Source organism: Dromaius novaehollandiae, chromosome 14 (assembly GCF_036370855.1).
Source record: "Dromaius novaehollandiae isolate bDroNov1 chromosome 14, bDroNov1.hap1, whole genome shotgun sequence".
Taxonomy (NCBI): domain Eukaryota; kingdom Metazoa; phylum Chordata; class Aves; order Casuariiformes; family Dromaiidae; genus Dromaius; species Dromaius novaehollandiae.
In genome coordinates, this window is record NC_088111.1 from 10249081 (window position 1) to 10265248 (window position 16168).

Consider the following 16168-nt stretch of genomic DNA (forward strand, 5'->3'; position numbering starts at 1 on the left):
ACGTTACCCTCCAGCAAAGGCCTGTCTTCAAGCAGCAGGGCCTCACTATCTCTCAGATCACCCTTTGGCCCTCTTTGCCTTTTTCACAATACCAGGTCTCATGTTTAGTCTGTGAGCAGGTCTGAAGGGATAGTTAAAACAGCTGACACAGCTGAAAGCATACTTATGTAGAAAATAAATAATACCATATTTCTAATTAGGTGGCATAGCTGGCAAAAAATGGGCATACACTCTCCAGTCCCCCTTCAAAGCTGCCTGTAGTGACTCTCCTTCAGTTAACGCAGGTTATTTTCTGCCTGCGCGCAGACACACCCGGAACGACCACTATCTCCTCCATGCCTCCTCCCGCCGCCGCCTCAGGGGGCTCGGCCCGAGGCACCGCCCGCCGCCGCTCCCACATACGCAGCCGCGCCGCGCCGCGCACCGCCCCGCCCCGCCGCCAGCGCCGCCGCTCCCCATTGGGCGGTTCCCGCGAGCCTGGCGTGTCCTGCACGGCGATTGGCTGGCGAGTGAGCGGTGCCACGCGGTGGTTAGCTGCGGGCGAGGGAGCCGGCAGTTGGGAGCTCGTTGGTGGGCGCGTGTGGGGAGTGGGGGGGGAGGGGTGTCACCGCCCGTGCTCTGAGGGGAGGCGGCGGCCGTCGCCGGGGCAGCCGGTCCGGTCCGGTCCGGTCCGGTCCGGTCCGGTCCGCGGCGCCATGCTGTGCCACGGCGACGGCCTGCTGGGCACCTTCACGGCGCTGCTGGGCACGGCGCTGGCGCTGAGCCGCAGCCCGGTGCTGGCCTGCCTGCTCGCGGCCGGCCTCTACCTGGCGCTGCACCTCTTCAGCCTGGAGCCCGCGGCGCCGCAGCGGGCGCAGCGCCTCGTGCGTCCCCGCGGCGCCGCCGCCCGCATCGCCCACCGCGGCGGCGCGCACGACGCGCCCGAGAACACGCTGGCGGCCATCCGACAGGTCAGCGCGGCCGCCGCGGGGCCGAGGCCCGGGGGAGCGCGGTTGCGGTGCCCCAGCCGACCGGGGCCGTGCCGGGCCGTGCCGGGGAGGGGGTTGGAGGGCGGGGCGGAGCTGCCGGGGGCCTGGGAGGCGCAGGCCTGTCCCGGAGCCGGCCCCCGCGCGCCTGGCGGCCGAGAGGCCCGGTGCCTGTCGCGTTACCGGAGTAACTCGAGCCGGGGGTTGGGTTTGCTGATGCGCCTTTTCAGCAGGCGCCAAGCCGTCAGCATCCGAAATAGCCCCCGCTTTGCGGCAGCAGGCCGTGGTGCCTGTCAGTGTTCACCCCCAGGAGGGTTCAGCACAGTCTGCTCGGGTTTGGGTCTTTCTGTGTGAGCTGTGTTATAGTGGATGCTCTCCCCGACTGCTTGGTGCTGTGGCATAGCTCAGCCTTGTAGCAATCATGAAATACTTTATTTTGTAGGTGTGGCAACAGGCTATAGAGGGGGGACAGCATTTTAGTAACAGGCCATCTGCTCTGTTTGAGCTTTGAGAATCCACAGCTATGGGAAAACCCAGTATTGCAAGAACTTCACTTTGTACAGCCCTGCTGTGAAACTTGCTGCCACCTCGCCTGTCCTGTCATGTTGCACCAGAGTTGAAAATCTGACTCATCCACTGCCCAGGCAGCAGGGATATCATGAAACTACCTTTTTTGGAAATTGGACAGAATCACATTGATTTCATTCAGCAGTTATCTGGGTCCCAGGGAGCATGTTTCATTCTGAAAACAGTTTAATTGGTGTAAGCAAACCACATTACTTGTGAAAGTTTCAATATCAAAAGAAATTTCATTCACACTGGAAACAAAATTGAATCTTCCAGTGTCAGTATTATCTGTAAGTAGGAATTCTGACTTTTGTTCTTCTCTGCTTTTAGATATATGGTAATTCCTGTTGAGCTAAGGGAGAGACCCTCATATGCAGAGGGCATCTGGGGAATACTCTTTAGAGAACCATATGGAATAGACATTAGCAGTCTCTCAATGTAGTGTACCTGTGGCGATGAGATGCTGTTCATCTGCTGGCTGCTTACCTTTGGGCGACGCAAGGCTCCTTGTTCCAACGTCAGAGTGTCCTTACTTGACTTATGCATTTGGGTGGCATCTAGTGCGCTTGTCTTTCTGTTGCACTGGTCTTGTTCCCAGGAGGTCATCTGCCCTTTAGAACAATTCATCTTCAGATGAATTCAGAACGATTCATCTGGCCTTCAGAACAACTCATCACTCTGTGCTTGTCTGAGGAGTTCCTGGGAAAGATGGGCAGGAGGAGGTTATACTAACTGCTCTGAGGCTGCCCAGCTCTTGATTGCTGTCTTTTTGGGGAACTCCTCAGATAGGACTTGCCTACATGCATTTAGTATTTAGTACAAGCACGGTAAGTGATGCTTCCGGGAAGTTTTATGTGTACTTCATATGGGCGGATCAACTGTATTGCATGTGCATGGTGAATCTTGACTGTCAAAGAAGTATTTCATCTATTTTGCATAAAAGAAGGTTGAGAGCTTTTTTCTACTGGCAAGGAAAGTCTTTATGCTATGTGGTCTGTTCTAATGAAAGTGTTGGCAGTCACTGGTTTACAACATTTGTCTGGCTTCTATGTATTAATCTATAAATTATCTAAGCTGCTACCCTTCCCTTTTAGAAAGTAACACAACTTAAGGACTTGGGAGTTATTGGACAAAAAGGAGGGAGGAGGATTCCTTCTGCATTTTATCCTGATCCTAATCCCATGGCCAAAATGTTATCATTATGATGTTATGTATAAGATAGATAATACCTTTTCAGTTGATACACAAATACATTTTGCAATAACTTGATAAAACTTTCTATGTTCCGCAGACTGAGCTTACTGAAAACAATAGTTTCATATTCTTTACCAGAATACAAACTAAATATAGCAGTACCTATATTAATTCTATAAAGCTGTCTTTTCTGTTGTGTATGTGGTTTCTGTTTTTTTAAGGCAGCTGAGAATGGAGCAACGGGAGTTGAGCTGGACCTTGAATTTACTGCGGATGGTGTTCCTATTCTAATGCATGATGAAACAGTAGAAAGGACAACTGATGGTTCTGGAAGATTGTGTGACTTGACCTTTGATGACGTTAGGAGGCTTAATCCATCTGCAAAACATAGGCTATGGTAAAAGATGTATTGCTGTACTGAAACTATTGTTTCAAACAGTAACAACCATCCATGATAAAGAAAATTATCACTTTGATCTATCATAAGTGAATCCATTTTAGAGGAAGAGCTTTTTGTTTGTACTCTTTGTGTTTCCAAAACACTGCACATTAGAGATTCCCAGGTGCTGGTAAACGTACTACTTACGGGTGCGTGGTAGAAGCAGCATCTCCCCAGTCTGTTATTGGAAAGGTGATCACCTGAGCCACACAGTGAGAACTTTCACATAGGCAGTTAATGCTGATCAACTGTTGCTGGCTGTCATCTTATCAGGAATAATTTATTGATGCATGCAGCTGTTTCTCCTACATCCCCAGCTTGTCTTGCTTACTCTGCCAAGACCTACATTTCTAGCTCAGGGTTAGGGAGCACAGTCAAAGCAGGGTGAAGTGGGAGGGTAGCTGGTCAATAGTTGGGTTTGAATGCTTATTTATTGTAGTTAAGGAGGTGAAAGTCTCAGATTAGTGTTTTAATGTAGGACATGGGGTTGGTGAGCATTGGGTTAGACCTTGAATGGAATTTGGGGGGAAGAGGAGGTGGACACGTATCGCTATACATGTGCTGCCTTGCAGTGGGTGAGAGAGCTGCTGCTGCCATTGCTGTTGGTGCTTGACCCCCTCCCTAATACTAGAATAGCAGCAAGCTTTGTTTAGGAACCCCTGGGACACAGCTCCATGTACTTGGGGATTTGTGTGTGTCTGAGTGCATTCCAGTAAGGAGTTCTCCATTTCTATAGGAGCAAATTCCAGGGTGAAAAAGTACCAACTTTGAAAGAGGCTGTTGTGGAGTCTATGCAACACAATCTTATAATCTACTTCGATGTCAAAGGCCATGCAAACCAGGTACCGCTTACTGTACAATGTGCTAAGTCACCTTCACTCTGCCTTGCTTTGGGTCTCCAGTCTGCTTTTGTTGGTCTCCAACTGAAACATAGTACAGTCCCTTCCCCACTAGGAGTGAGATTGGGTCTATTACTTGTGTCATCCAAAGCTGGGCTGTCAAAAAACAAGGGCAACATCTTTGGACTTCACTCATCCTGTTCCATTGTCCTGGGAAGCTGCAATTTACAATTAGTGTGTGGCTTGTATGAGTGTTGAGCTCAGCTCATGCCACCACCATGTAACAAAGCAAAGTGAATTCCCTGCCTGTGCTGAAGGGAACTATTGTCTTTAACCTCTGAGTAAGGATCCTGCTTTTCTGCAGTTTAAATTACTGAAGGGAGGTGCATGTAATCAATCGTTAATATTTTATACCAACTGGAATTATTTTTTTCTTCAGCATAGCAGAACATAGAAGTAAATTCATTTTCCCCCTTGAACTAAACCATAGCTAATACTTCAGAGTTTTATCTACAAGACAAATCTAAGACACACCTCACAAACTCAGCAGTGAGTAACGTTCTCAGATAGAATCATAAAAAGGACTTTTGTTGCAAAAATAAAATGGCATCTATGTGCTAATGCTATAAACAAGATGCTGTTTTTCTTCATCCGCTTTCCATTTCAATCTTGCTACATAAAACATGAAAGTATTTTAAAGGGGATTATTCTAACGTGTTTCCAGTGTTAAGTAAGTACTTGTGTGTATTTATGTATGTATATATAAATATAACATCTGTGTGTGTCTCTAATTGGCAGGCAGTTGATGCTCTAAAACAACTCTACCTGGAATTTCCTCGTTTGTATAACAACAGCGTAGTCTGTTCTTTCATGCCGGGTGTTGTTTATAAGGTGACGTTTCCTAAAAGCTTATTTTGGAATTTTTTATTTCTAGCTGGGATTTTCAGTGAGATATACAACTTAAAATTCCAGGGTAGTTTTGGATTGTTAAAATTGGTAAGACTGAAAATAAATGAAGCATAAATCATAAATCTCCTGCATCATCTTAGTAGATGACTCCGTGCTCATTAGTTGTATATATTATGAATCTACAGCAACTCTTCCCATTCTGGAAAAAAAAGCGTCACTTAAAATTGGCATGCGGCCAGGTATCTATATGCAAGATATAAATGAATCTCATGTTTTGATGTAAATGTAGACAATTCTTAAAACTGTTTCCTAATTCTTTTTGTCAAATCCATTTACCGTATATTTTACTCTGTTGCCTGACTGTTCTGCTCCAGCATGTCATTAACATAGGAACAGTCACTTAGCACATTTTAAAGAAAAAAAAACCCCAGTACAATATTATACCAGCTTTCAAAAAGAGTTTAAAAAAGGATTGGGGTTGGAAAGGGGAGAAGGACTCAGAGCTGCAGATTCAAGCTAGCACTTTGTATCTAACCTCTCCCAATTTATATTCAGTGCAGCTATGCAGCTTGGCATTGGTGTGAACTACAATGCTTTCATCTTGATCTTCCAGATGAGACAAGCTGATAGAAATGTTGTAACAGCACTAACACACAGGCCCTGGCATCTGAGTCATCTTGGAAATGGGACAGCTCGTTTCAATTCCTTCTGGAAACATTACTGGTATATGATGATGGATGTCATTCTAGATTGGAGCCTACACAGTTTCTTGTGGCGATTATGTGGGGTTTCAGCTTTCCTCATACAGAAAAATTTTGTTTCTCAGTAAGTGTTTAAAGCTTGCTAATATATCAGGGGGCAATACCATTCTACTAATATATGAAGGTGAAGCTAACGTAGCATCTGCTGATCAGTGTGCTGCATTTAGTATTGTGTAATGCTGTTTGGATAGTTTATTCACTATATGCTATTTCATTACATTTAAGCCTCTGTCTTTTCAATCTGTTTTTTTACCTTATGTTAGATCCTAAGTTTAATCTCAAAGAAGAAAATTGTTGATTTTTGCCTGTTTAAAGTATTCTGCTGCAAAAAGATGACATTATCATTCTTGTTGAAATAGTGATGTAAGACTAAAGCGCATTTTTAGCTGGAGCGCTGTCCGCCTTAAGTATGGTAGTGTCTGTCTTCCTCTTATGGTTTCTTTGTTCTTTACAGAGAGTACGTGAGGCACTGGTCTTCAAAAGGAATTCAAGTGGTTGCCTGGACAGTGAACACATTTGCAGAAAAAAGATATTATGAAACCGTCCTTGAAGCCAGCTACATCACAGACAGCTTGGTGGAAGACTGTGATCCTCACTACTAGACCTGTGCTTTGTAGGCTGCTCACCAATTTAAACAGGCCATCTTATTCGGGCAGGTCTGAATTTACCATCAAGAGGGTATACCATAATGCAGATGGGACTGCTAATGATAGTTCTGGAGAAAGGAAGAGCAGTGGTTTACTTCTACTGTTTGAGCAGATCTTGAATGCAGAAAAACCTTCTGTTGCAACACTGGATAAAGCTGAGGTGCAAACGTTATTAGTCCAGGGAGAAACACTGAGTCTGTATGAATATGAGGAAATCACAGTGCAATGTAGAAGGATGAGTTTTGACAAGCTAACTAGGTATCAAGCTATATTTGCAGGTTGCTTCATGATTCTCAGACTATTCCTTTGCTTCGCTTAAATCTTGGTTATAAAGTCAAATCAGCATTTTTTGTGGCATAATTTAAAACCATACTTTGATTCTAGTAATTTAAACAATCTCTTCTACAACTATATAATAATTTGAGGTGTATCTGTGGCATCTTAAAAACATCTATACTACTGTTTTTAAAACAGAACCTGAAAATAATAATGCCAAAGTAGAGTGCGAGTATACTTCCCTCCCACTGCATGGAAAGATGGCCATGTTGTATCCTGACAAGGAAATAAAAGCCAGCTTCCCATGTTCAGTGTAAAGACTATGAGCATTAATGGTTAAAACTTGAGCACCTTCTTACCTTCAGTTTTTTTTTAAAGGAGTAAGGCAGGACAGAAGATTATTCCTTCCAACAGTACCGCACATGAATGTATTTATTTTTTAGAAGAAAGCTATCTATTGAGTGGTGCTAGCTGTAGAACAAATAGAGCTGAAATGCCTTTTGTAGTTGGCTGAAGATTTGTTTGCACGATTGAAGGACAAGGATATGTGGGAATCTGTCATCCAGATTTAATTTGAAATCAAGAGAGTCTGCAGTTACAATAAACAAATATTTGTACTCACAAGGGTACTGTACGTTTTACCAGCTGCTTATCAGCAGATTGATGTAGTATCTGAAAATCAGTGCAGGAGAGTTGCCTGATGTTTTTTCTAATGAATAAACCCCTTTCCCCATTACAGCAACAATCAGTTTGCCATGAACAGTTTCATCTCTGCTCTAGAAAGAGCTGGTAGTTTGAGAAACTTGTCAACGCTAACAAGAGCAAAAATGAAACCACCTTTTCTTAAAGGCCAAATACATGGAAAATTTATCAAGTTGAATAATTAAATTCCATTAATTTCAAAAAAAAAGGGATATTAATTTCAGTATAAATGAAAAATTCAAACATTTAACTGGTTACCTGCTGCAGTTTATTGAGATGTAATCTCACAAGATACCTTTAGACTGCCACGTGTAGCAATGTATGTTTGAGCAGAAAGTGTAATCACGTTGTAGTAAGCTAGTCCCTTGTACTACTTCATATTGTTGAATTCTTTCTTTGTTTAGGCCTTGTTTTTCAGCTCAGATACTGCACTGCACACTGGCTGCTCACTTCATAATGTGCTATGAGGGAACTGCACCTACAAGAAGTAGGACAGCAGATTACATGGATCAGTGGTACAGTTTAGTACGTTGCTTTAGATACAAACAGTTCTTGATAGTACACCTCATAGTTAGAATTAGTTCTCACTTCACACAGCCAACTAATATTTAAAAATCAACCTGTATAAAAGAGATAAAAGGTAATTTTAAAAAGTTAAAATGAACAGTGGAAAACAGTGAACAATTGTCCTAATAAAAACAAGTCCAAACTTCTGGGTTAGTGGCAGGTGGAATGCATCTCCCTCCTCAGACAGTGAGGCAGTACTCCTGAATGCAGTTGGCAGTGATGTTGCGAATTGCTTGGTGCATGCCAGGTTTCAGAAATTCTTATTTTCCTGTCTGGTTATGAAATCTTTATTACTGTAAGGATTATTTATTTGCTACAGTGCTTACTCCCTGCTGGAAGAGAGCAGTAAAGGGTGCAATTATGATCAGATGGGTTGATGAAAAGAGCATCAGATAGATTCTGGAAATAAATAGCTTTATACACTAACATGGGTGCAAACAGGGCTGCTGTAAATGGGGCCAAATGGACATTGACAGACAAACATTTTGTGAAACAATGAATTTGTTACTCAGGTATCCAACTGTCAGGATTTTTAGCCAATGAATGCTACTTTCTGCAAAGGGTGGATGATTTTTTTTCTTGAATCTCAAATTACCTATAAGCACAAAGACACTTAGGAGTAAGGAGGAGTGCCAGACTCACTGAAGCAGCTATGCTATCAGTATTACGAGCGCCTTTTCTCCTTGTGTCACTCTTCCACCATGTACTGCAGAACAAGTGATCCTCCTCTTGATCTTCCGGTGCACATCCTGTATCAAATCTACATACACTGCTGTGTCCTATAGCCAGCTCTCATGGTGCTGGATCGGAAGAGCCGGCCTCCTGCCAAATGTCCCTCGCTCCAGAGTTCCACTCTTTTTATTGCTTCTCAGGTCCTGGCCATACTGAGTCACTGTCCTCAGTGCTAACACAAGGCCCATTCTCAAATATTCACTACTAGACTCTAGAGCTGTGTACACAGCAAAACTTAATAAAATTGAATCTTTGGTCTTGCATTGTGTGCAAATTTTGTCCTTTTTTTCCCTCTATACCTTTGCTAGCTATTTTGGGGTTTTCTTTAACCTAAATTATGAGCCTGAGGAAGAGCTGTGCCTCTTTCCTCCAGGATATTCTGTTTTAAGCAGCTAGGTGGGAATAAACAAACAAAACCCCCAGTCTTCCACAGGCAAAAATCCTGAAGGGGCAGAGTGAGGGAGAAGGACTGAAATCAGTAACAAAAATACAGACCAGTTTCCAAATACAAACCCCTTATAGCAGTTATATTCTTGAATAAGAAACATATGTAGAAGACTCAAAACAGCACCTCTCAGCTCAGGCTTCATTTTCTGTCTTGCTTCAAGTCGCTTTAGAAATCTTCATGCTTCACTAAAGTGTGCAAGTACATACACAGCGAGTCCTTCCTGCCCTTGGTCTTGCTGTTTCACAGCATTTTACTAGGAGCTGAGTGCAAATGAAGAGAAGGAAGACATATATCTAAGCAGTAAAGTAGAAAACAGGCAAAAAAATCTAAAATTTATGATTATAGCCAAGTTATGGCTCTGAATAAAAAGAAGCTGCAGCAAGTGCCTCAAAGCCACATATGATGAAAAGTCCCTAATTAATTACTTCCAATCCATCCTTTTTCGGAAAGGATAAAGGTCACAAGTGTTTTGTTTACAAGCACTTAGAGCAGAATTTTGAAAGTAAAATCACCCTTAAAAAGAAGCAGAGTTCTGAAAGCTTCTCACATCAAAACTAGTTTTGAGTGACTAGTAATCCCTGTAAAAATGGCTCTAAAAGGAGTGAAAATGGAACAGAGGTTTAACATAATGGATCATACAGGTTATTTTGCAGCCATTACAATGTCTCAGTCATTAAAAACAACTGTAGTTTAATTTTCCTCTATCTTTATTTGACCAATACTCCATTTTTTGGTTAGATCAGATAAAAACAGTTTGAACAATATAATTAATAATTATATATATTTTATATATATATATATCTCAAGACTTTCAGACCAAAGTTTTATTTACAATTAGGCACAAGTATCCCTATGTTTAGTCAACAACAAATGACTTCTATTGTACTGATGCAAATCAGTCCTGGGTGAAGGCTTATCATCACCAGAATCGCACTACTTCCAAACCAAACATGCAGTACATTCCCTGTCATATAATAAACTGCAATTAGGGTGCATTTTGCAATCCATTTTTTGAATTTTTATTCCATTTGGGAAAAAATACTCCAAAAATATTTTAATGGTTCTTTCAGACATTAGTGCAAAACCGTATTACTTTCTGCAGAACGTCAGTCAGTGACTATTAACATTCATTGCTCATTCTGTGCAACCACAGTCAAAAATCCTTGTCATCATCTTCATCTTCTTCAGCTTGTTGTCTGGCACGCAGAGCAAGTTCCAGTGCTTCTGACACCCCTGTCCTGCTACTTGGCAGGGATGTCTCTGCATCTATTTTTCACAAAGGAAGTGATGTTAACCTTGCTGGGTGCAGGTATAATAACCACCCTCTATTTAAAGCCCCAAACTATTTAAATGTCTGATCTGTCCAGTATTTGGAATGAAGGAAGATGTTTGTGTAAACTGGGAATAGTTCAAGTTACCATGCACGATTCCACAGCTGCTTTTATTCAGGACACAGGATGTCCTAGGGACTGTACATCATTAATAACCACCGCTGGGATTCACACGAAGGCGTGAAGTACACATCTAATGTGATGCAATAGTCTTGCCTTCCTTGCTCCCCTAATGCAAAGGGGCTCATTTACCAAAGCAATTCAGCGCGCTGGTATGAAGCAGCTAGTGATCAGTCTTCAGAAGTTACCACCGCCATCACAATAAGCTACCAATAAGCATACCCTGCTAGAAGCGATTAGTCCTAGAAATACACTTTTTGTTTTCCTTTTACCCAAGATGATAAAATTCTGTGTCTACTATATCAATCTATTATATTCTGTGTCTATATCATATCAAACATTTTTACTGAGTTGAACTTCTGAGAGTTGCTTTCTCTGTGCTTAGCATTTGTTGCTTACCCAGTGGAAGGCCAATCCCCTCCAAGATCTCAGGAGAATAGGAAAACTGAAAACAAAATTCACAAGTCAGATTCAGGTGTATGATCTCCTCATGTGCTTGTCATCTTTTATCTAAAAAGGTACCAGATACCAGTAACAAAATCATACACTTTCTTCAGATCTTAAGCAGGTCTATAAGCGCGTGAGTATTCCGGCTATATTTTTATATCTGTTCAAATCAATCTTTTTAAATTTTTTCCACACACAGGATGTTATCTTTGTTCAACATATGCCCATTCTCCATATCATGCTCACAGTTCTATATAGGGAAATCACGCAGAGACTTCCTCCTTCAGCTATCTCACCTCATCGTAGGATGCATTTTGATTTCTGTCAAATGTCCTTTCTAGGTAGTTTGGCATGTGCTGCACAGGTCGTGTAGATGAGCGGTATGAAGCAGAGCTTCTCTGAAAGAGAATATTTGACATTAGCAGTAACATATCCTGGCTTCCGATCATGACCTTCTGGTCAGTATCCACATCCAAGGCTGTTACACCTTGTTTTAGAGACACGTCCTTTTTACTAGATCCACAATTCAAATATTTTGGCATCTCCTTTTAAAATCAGACCTTAATAACTACAAGAAAATCCACATTTGGTAGGTTATCAAACTCTCCTCCCCTCAGAAGTCCCAGCTGTCTGCAGCCTGGACACTGCCTCCAGGTTCTCTAGTATTTGAAAATCTCCTAGCACAAGAAAATGCTCATTCACTTCAAACTTCCCACTCTACAGTCAAGTGCATTTATTTTCACTCAGAGACTGGATGGCATTAATGCCATCCAGTGCCAGTCATATAGGTGGAATTTGTTTTTGTTTGTTTTGTGTGTGTCTTTTTTAAATTAGTTTTGCTACATTTCTGCATTTCCTGAGTCAATCTGGGTTTGAAAAAAAGAGCAATTGAAAACAAACTGAAGCAGCATCAAGACCATATGCCTCAATATGCTCCTTACTTTATAAATTCAAGATGTTAAGTCCCTTCATTTACTCTGAAGAGGTTTATCTAGCATAGGACAGTCCAAGGACATCCCTGTGAGCTGACACACGACAAAATGTTTCCTTCGGAGCCAAGTAGTTCTTGATGTTAGAACCTGATCTGCTTGGCCCTGCTTTGAGCGGAGGCTGGACTAGATGACCTTCAGACGTTCCTTCCTACCTCAGTTATTGTACAGTTTGATGGTACTAGAAGAGACATCATGGTCACTGCAATGGAGAAGAGAATCTGGAGAAGTCAGGGTGGGTACCTGGCTTATTATAATAAAAGAGAGTCTGTGCAGGGAACACAACACAGGAAGAGGTCTTTGTTTTGAAACAGGTCATCAAGCCTTGAGGGATCAGTCCCCCACAGTAACCTGGAAGTCCACTGTCAAAACCTGGGATGAGAGCAAGGAGTACAGTGCCCCGGTATGCAGTGTGAGGAGAAAGAATCGAGTTTCCCCTGTGAAGCATCAAGTGAAGCAATTTTTGTTGGGTCATGCGGAAAAAAAAAAAAGACCCTGAGCACCTGAATTTGTTAGTGTGAGCTGTGCACAAGCAGCTGCTAGAAGCCAAAAAGCCATCTGTCAGGCTCAGAGACTGTCTGACAGCAGAGGCTGTGTCCAGTCTAGGACTCCATCTCGTGGTGACACAGACACAAAGCCTCTGTGCTTTGCAAACTGCACAGCACCTTTTGTTAGATTATTGCCCAGTGAGATAATATCACAGCCCCAAAATCAGATATGGGGAGGACACATCTAAGATAGAAAGGACTTGTTCATGGTTTGTTACCCACATAGGAACAAGTTTGCAGTTTTCCCTTTTCAACCTCCTGTTCTTAGACTCTGCTGCTGGAAACCTCTCTTGGACTGGTCTCTTTGGTGTGCTAAGCGTTACACAAATAATTTAGCTGTTATTGTAACACCTTATATACAAATAACTAGATGGAACAGAAGCAGATAAGGTCCTGCTAGTGGAGGAAGGGCAGAGCTCAGACAGTAAGGCTGGATGCTGTACAAAGTAGCCTTGTTGGTCTATGCTGTCTGATTTTGGATACATGGAACTTCCTGCCTTGAAGAGACTACTTTTGTCTTAGTATTTTTGTTACTTTTGTTTATTTGTTGTTTCAGCTGGTTTCCCTTGTCTTCTGAGGCTTTGGGGGAGAGAGCCTGGGGAGGCAGCGTATCTATGAGGAAAAAGATGTTTGTGTCTTGTTCCTTGTTATGTGAGCTTAGAGACTGCAGCCGCTGGGGACATGGCAGGGATAAGTTTGCAGCAGAGTGTGACAAAATACAGGCCTTCTACTTTTCAGAGACTAACCTGAATGGGGTAAAGAGAAAAACAGTCCTATCTTACTTCAAAGCTCTAACAGGGCACTGAGGAAGTTCAGAGTAGAGCAGAAACAGCAGTTGAAAAGCAATGGCATGCTGTTTTCCATGGGGCAGACTCCTCCAGGGGAGTCAAAGACTTTTTGCTTCACCCAACTGAAAACAGCACACGGCACCTACATATGCAGATTTTAACACTAATTTCTTGGCTCAGCAGGCAGTACTATCTTGAAAAACAAATCCAAGTTAAAGAGATTAGAAATCATGTCTATCTTGACATTGAGTGGAATTTAAAATGGAGTTAGGTCAGGGCACTCAATTTAATCCATTTGAAAAGACAGTGGAGAGAAACAAACCAAAACCTCCAAGAAAACCTGGAGTCAGAGGACGAAGGCAGTCTCCTCCTCGGTCGAGGCAAGGCTCAAGTCTGGCTGAACCCGTTACTGGCCGTCACTACACCCAGATTAGGAATGTTTTTTTGCAGTTTCATACTCATAAGTAATATCTATTGAGGGTAAGTACCTCTCTACCTCCTTCCCAGGTTAAATTCTAGTCTGGAGCAAGTAGCTATGGCATATCCAAGGTACCATTTTGGTAAGCTGCCTGGAGTTAGTTAGTAGTCAACTGATTGAGGTGAGGTTTTTAATACAGCCATATCCCAAAATGACTGCCTATCTGCAAGACTAGAGAAATCCCACAAAATCATAACAGGCAAGTAATTAAAACAGTAGCATCTGAGCTATCAAACTGACCTGCTGGTCTTGTCCTCTTGGTGAAAATAGGTTTTGTGTTGTCGCTTGTAGTGCCCGTAGTTTTTCAAGTAAAAACATTTTATCTTTTCCTTCCTATGGGGAAGACACATTTGATCATTAGCTGGCACACACTAATCATTCTTGAGAGATGCTCAAGGCCTGTCTATGAGTAACCATTGACCAGAATAATCACTAAAATTCCTTTTATTCTGAAATAATGTATCTACAAAGAAAGCTGCAGTAGCATAGCTTGAAGGTAAAATTATTTTTCGGTAACTTCTTGCTTGTGAGTTAAGTTTCCCTGTGATTCTCATGGGGGAGGGCTTCCACTTTCCCCCACACTGTCATAGGAAAAGCATATTACAACTGCACAACAAGACGATGAGACAATCAACAAAGAAGCCAAATTTTAACAAAAGAAAGCTGAAAGTCAAACTTACATTAACAATTTGCTTACATAAGAGCTTGACCATGGTCTTTCTTCCTTCTGTTATTTGCCAGTAAAGATATGTAATAATTCTAAAGAAGAAAATAAAGTCCAAAAGATGAGCACTCATACCCATGTGTATCCCCTCCTAGTCACTGCCTAAACGGAAAGTTGTCTTGTTCATTTTATATACTAAATTATCTATCTATATCATTATGTATGGAATGGCAGACACATGAAATGGGTTCAGACATTTTCTTGGAAAAGACGCAAACATTTATGGGCTCTGATTCAAGATCACAAATACAATTAAAGTAGATCAACAGTACAAGGTGCATCTCTGATAACATATAGGAACCTACTGTTCTTATCCCACTTTGTATCGTTTACTGAGACATACGGACCTTAAATCACAACACTGAATACTTACTGCTTCCAGGCAAATCCTAGATCTACTAGAAGTCAGTGGGAATTTTCTTGTTTTATGAGAACAGCATTTGGCCCTTAGGTGTGCAAGGCCCAGCCTAAGCTAGAAGTATCAAGCAGTATTTCTACAGCATCAAATCCTCCTAGGGGGTGCATATTGTATAAGCACATACTGTTTTTGCTGAAATAACTTATTCTGGTCCAGGAGAGGGTATGTGATTTTACCTGAGATTAGTTGGAAGAAGACTGCAGCCTATTTCTTAGCATTTCCCCACATGGTATGCCCACTTTAACATGCTGTAACACACCACGTGTGCAGCATGCCCTCCCCCATGGTGTCCCTGCTATAGCTCAAATATTCTTTATATGGTACTATCTCCACAAATGACTCAACTGCTGAGAAATGGTCAGAAAAGACAAAGTGACCACCCCTTGAACTTCTGCCTTTTGGCAGGAGGTTCTAGTATAGACCTCGCCTGTACCACCTATGCTTGAGAAAGCTGGCCCTTTCCCTATTGATTCATTCACCTCGGGGGGGGGGGGGGGGGGCAACTTATCTTGTCAACTGTATGCAGCATGTTTCTGTTTGCTGATGTTCTTAAAGCTAAGCATGCCAGTGGTGATAGGATCTGGAAACCTGAGCATCAGTAAACTAGAAGTATTCAGTCAAAACCAGTGTCTCCCAGGGTTAGCATGAAGCTGGTTTGTAAAGAGCTTTAGCATTCTAATATGAAAGGAACAGCTTTTATAACTTCATGTACTTCAAATACATTAATTTCCAATATATTAACTTTCTGATGTTGAGATGTACTCTGCAATTTCACTGCCGAGAATGCCTATGACATAGCAGGGTTTTCCGCTTCTGGTTCTTTCCCAGTGCTTTTCATTAGCAGGTACTTACAGGAGAAAGGTAGACAGGATGAAGAAGAACAGTTCACTTCGAAGTAAGTTTTGGTAGATCCACACTATCCACTTTGAGCCAGGGTAATTTTTCAGTATTTCTATCCATTCGGAGATTGCAGCATACATCGAAGATAACCCCCTGAAAGGACCACATTCTTTTGAAGGTTTTAACCTGAAAGTATGAGGAAAAAGACATTTAAAGCTTCAGGTACTAACCACTGATTTAGTTAAATATTCTGCACATCAAGATGCTCATTAGTTTGCTATAGCCCTCTGGTCTCTTTTGAGCCTTAGGGAACTTCCATCATCTATGTCTGATTTTTTTTACTTGGGTGACATTTTGTCCATTAAAACACCCAGTCCAGCCTATGCAGTCAGAGATAAGAGACTCTAATGCAATGGAACAGTACCAGTCCTTTAAAGGC

General features: G+C 42.2%; 2 protein-coding genes across 5 annotated transcripts in view; one reads left to right on the forward strand and one right to left on the reverse strand.

Annotated features, from left to right (window-relative positions):
• Positions 1-664: 664 nt before the first annotated feature.
• GDE1 (glycerophosphodiester phosphodiesterase 1) lies at positions 665-8861 on the forward strand. Its single transcript, XM_026112078.2, has 6 exons — positions 665-950; positions 2948-3123; positions 3902-4007; positions 4803-4895; positions 5527-5738; positions 6129-8861. The coding sequence occupies exons 1-6, from the start codon at positions 696-698 to the stop codon at positions 6274-6276; spliced, it is 990 nt and encodes a 329-aa protein (XP_025967863.1). The 5' UTR covers positions 665-695; the 3' UTR covers positions 6277-8861.
• Positions 8862-9735: 874 nt separating this feature from the next.
• Positions 9736-16168, reverse strand: part of TMC5 (transmembrane channel like 5) — a 30164-nt gene continuing 23731 nt past the window's right edge. For all 4 annotated transcript variants that reach the window (XM_064520322.1, XM_064520323.1, XM_026112077.2 and 1 more), the window contains 6 exons: positions 15742-15915; positions 14428-14506; positions 13988-14080; positions 11241-11342; positions 10897-10942; positions 9736-10312 (listed from right to left, as the gene is read on the reverse strand). In XM_064520322.1, coding sequence (XP_064376392.1) covers positions 10200-10312; positions 10897-10942; positions 11241-11342; positions 13988-14080; positions 14428-14506; positions 15742-15915 — 607 coding nt within the window. In that variant the 3' untranslated portion in view covers positions 9736-10199. The remainder of the gene's footprint in view (positions 10313-10896; positions 10943-11240; positions 11343-13987; positions 14081-14427; positions 14507-15741; positions 15916-16168) is intronic.